At 39.0% G+C, this 3384-nt stretch overlaps 1 protein-coding gene across 2 annotated transcripts; it reads right to left on the bottom strand.

Moving 5' to 3' along the window:
- Nucleotides 1-236: 236 nt before the first annotated feature.
- On the bottom strand, nt 237-2281 carry LOC110676841 (protein-glucosylgalactosylhydroxylysine glucosidase-like). Of its 2 annotated transcripts, none has more exons than XM_021846227.1 (3): nt 2105-2281; nt 456-2042; nt 237-393 (listed from the first exon to the last, which is right to left on the bottom strand). In XM_021846227.1, the coding sequence occupies exons 2-3, from the start codon at nt 1166-1168 to the stop codon at nt 330-332; spliced, it is 777 nt and encodes a 258-aa protein (XP_021701919.1). In that variant the 5' UTR covers nt 1169-2042; nt 2105-2281; the 3' UTR covers nt 237-329. Both variants share the same exon structure in this region; 1 of them encodes a protein (XP_021701919.1).
- Nucleotides 2282-3384: the final 1103 nt, after the last annotated feature.

Here is a 3384-nt window from a genome sequence, read left to right on the forward strand (position 1 = left end):
ACATGGATTCACCAAATTATCCGAAATATTGTGCTGTAGTTACATGATCAAACTGACTTCGTAATGCATTAAAGCGCTTGAGGAAACGAATTAAGAAACAGTTTATAATTGAAAACATTTAAACATGATGAACGATATTCTAATATCTCTTACATTTATTCGAAATTAAATTGTAATGGTCTAAATATTGTCGATTTTCTTAATCAAAATTCCGAAAGTGGAAAGTGGACACTATATAGTTATCATTTTTCTACTTGTTTATTTGATTCAAATAAATTTTGTACGCAGCTATCACTATCTACGTCGAGCCATCCAATGGTGTGCATTGCCTAGGTCAGTGTTGAATTTTTTGTAACCGAACTATAGATGTCCAGATTCCGTCGTTTCGTCGACCTGTCGGATGCGATATTCATGATTAGGAAAATAAATAGTTTAGTTATCTTTCGACGACTTACTTTTTCATTGGAAGGTCAAGTGGGTATCCAAGAAGCACGGTATCCGCTTGAGAAATCTCTTGCCCTAACACGTAGCCTTCAAACTGCGGATTGAAGTCTTCATTTTCGTTGTACAACAAATGTAAACTTTTCGCAATTCTAATCATCTCATCAGAATCATTTTTGTGGACATTCAGCTCGGTATTACACACACATGCTGCGTATTCGCCGAGAAACAGGTTGTTAGCTGCTACGACGTTTGTGTACACGCTGTTAGTGATGTTGGGATTCATGGTGTCGGGTCCCGTAACATCACGAATATCGTACTTATCCGTATCGGAGTTATAAACGGCTCGACTTTTCCAGAAACGAGCAGTATTGTAGGCCAACTCACAGCCTTGCGTTCTCATCCAGTACTTGTTTCCTGTAGCATACAAGTACTGTCGGATGGCAAAGGCGACATCTGCCGTAATGTGATGCTGTATTTCGGTTGCTTCTTGAGTCGATGATACTTCTCGGCCTGTGAAGGCAGAAGCCCATGGATACTGCCATCCTTCATTTTTATTCATTGCTGCATTTCTTTCAATTGCTTTCTGAACAATAGTTGTTTCGTAAGTTAGCATATCTTCTGCAATGTTCTTAAGAGCTCTTGTTCTGTATGTAAGTATTTCTTCTGCAACGATTGGATCTACTAGCAGCACTACAGGGAACATCCACATATCGAAATCCCACATGACGTGTCCTTGAAAATCGTTCCGCCCTATCCCTGAAGGCGATATTCCGAATGTTTGTACTTTATTATGAGTTTACAAGGTTGGAACATTGCTGAACAGTTGAAATGCGCTCGCTTTGATGGCTCGATCTAGCTCATCGTTTCCGTCAACGGTGATCCCATACTGATCCCAAAGTTCGTTCATATGCTTCTCATGAAACCAGTCTACACTTGATTTTTCTTCATTTGGCTTTATACTGAACAGCAATCCCCGTAAATCAGCTTCCGCCTCTGTTCTACTTCGGGCAAACACGGTAAAGAAACTAAACTCTTCAGCGGTGCGATTCTCCGATAACACAAGAGTGGACGGTACATCTTTGTAGTATACACACACGTTGGTTCTTTCAGTTTGAAGTTCTGGATCTTCAACCTCATTAGTAAGGCCACATAGACTCATATACGATTTGTCTGGAGTTACAGCATTTTCAGCGGGATCAAATGAAATATCGGCGGATGGCGATATCGTAGGCTGTAGAATGTTTGCGTACAGTGTACCTTGACCATTCAGTCGTTGGAATCGGATATTGTTAACAATGATGTGATTGTAGTATCTATGTGGATAAACGGTGTGGACGAGACGAAGTGCTCCATTGGGATCGTCGTATATTGTTCGAAAGTAGCCGAATTTGATGTCCAGCTGGTAGGAACAATAGGGTGGATTAGTCTCCGGATGGCTACATGTTTCCAATTGTATATTGGCGTAGTTTGGAATACGGGCACGATGACTCTGAGATTCACGTCTATTGTAAACTCCAGTCAGGTAGACGCTGTCACCAAATACGGTGAATCCGAGATTTCCGTTCGAGAGCGTCGGCACGCTGGTGGCATCTGGGAATCTACACAAATCAATTAGAAGTTTAGTTGTGCTATTTGATGCTGAATTAAATGATTTACTCACCGATCTGAATTAAAGAGATAATTTGTGTCGATAGCAAACCCCAACGAACTGCATACCGCTATTATCAAAAACGATAACATATTTATCATTTCCGTTTTACTGTGACGCTATTGGCCAACGGAGTCTCACGGTCCACTTGCACTTCGGGCAAGCTAAACACTCAAACTGAATCATATGGATATGGTGCCCAAGGTTTTAAGCGACATAGGTTTCATCATGAAACGAAATTATGGGATTTGTTCTAGATAAGATAAAAGTGAAATGGTTGCTTATTTTGGGTTAGCTATAAATTTGTGGTGGTTATCGGGATTTGTTAATTCGTCCACAGAAAATAAGATTTGGGATATCCCTGTTATCACGTGCATGATGAACAGCGAATTTTTTTGATGTTCTTTGTTGTTTGGGTTCGCTGAAGTTAGATTTTTCTCAAAACCCACGCCAGATACCTAACTTCGGATGCACTCGAATGCGCCCTACTTCCAAAGTAGGGTATCTTGCATGAAATCCGAGAAAAATCCAACTTCGGCGAAATGCATTTTCATTATAAAGCCTACTTCTTAGCTTTGTGTTCTGTGAGCATTTGTACAGTTTCTAACTAAAAGCTTTACTTGCAAAAGCTGCCGATTTCCGATGAAACTTTGTGTACATGGATGTCTACGAAATTGTCATTACCTACGAAAAGACTTTGGATTATCTTAGATTTGAACACCCTCAGTATAGACCATGTTTTTGATTAGCGGCGGCGTCACGCCGTTTACTAGTTTCGGCGGCGTGCATTGGCGTGGATGAAATTGTTTTTTTTTTTTGTGAAAATGACTGAGACAATCAAAAACAAGGTATGTTCGTTGGTTGTTTTAACAAGGCAATAACCGCAAAGCGATCAGTCGCCTTTGGTCATACAAAATCATTAACTATTTTAATGGAAAAAAATAAATAAAAAATCGCAGATTGAAAATATTGTCCTGTTTTTATAAATATTGAATAATTCCTGAAGGAATCTGTGATATTCTCCAATAGGTGTCTAGACAGGTCTACGGTTGAAATAGAAGAGACTGAGTTTATTTACTCTCACTTAGAGCAAACCTCCCATATTAAAAACTCTTGCTTCTTTATATAAATTCTTCTTCTGTCACTCGTCTAACTTTGACAGTTATTGTTCATGCACTCTAAAATTATTATATATAAAAATTGGTATATGAGAGAATCCATGGAGGATTTTTTTATAGAATTTTCAAGAACATTATTATTTTTTCGAGCCGAATTAATATTTCGTCAGTGCA

This window comes from Aedes aegypti, chromosome 2 (genome assembly GCF_002204515.2).
Source record: "Aedes aegypti strain LVP_AGWG chromosome 2, AaegL5.0 Primary Assembly, whole genome shotgun sequence".
NCBI lineage: Eukaryota > Metazoa > Arthropoda > Insecta > Diptera > Culicidae > Aedes > Aedes aegypti.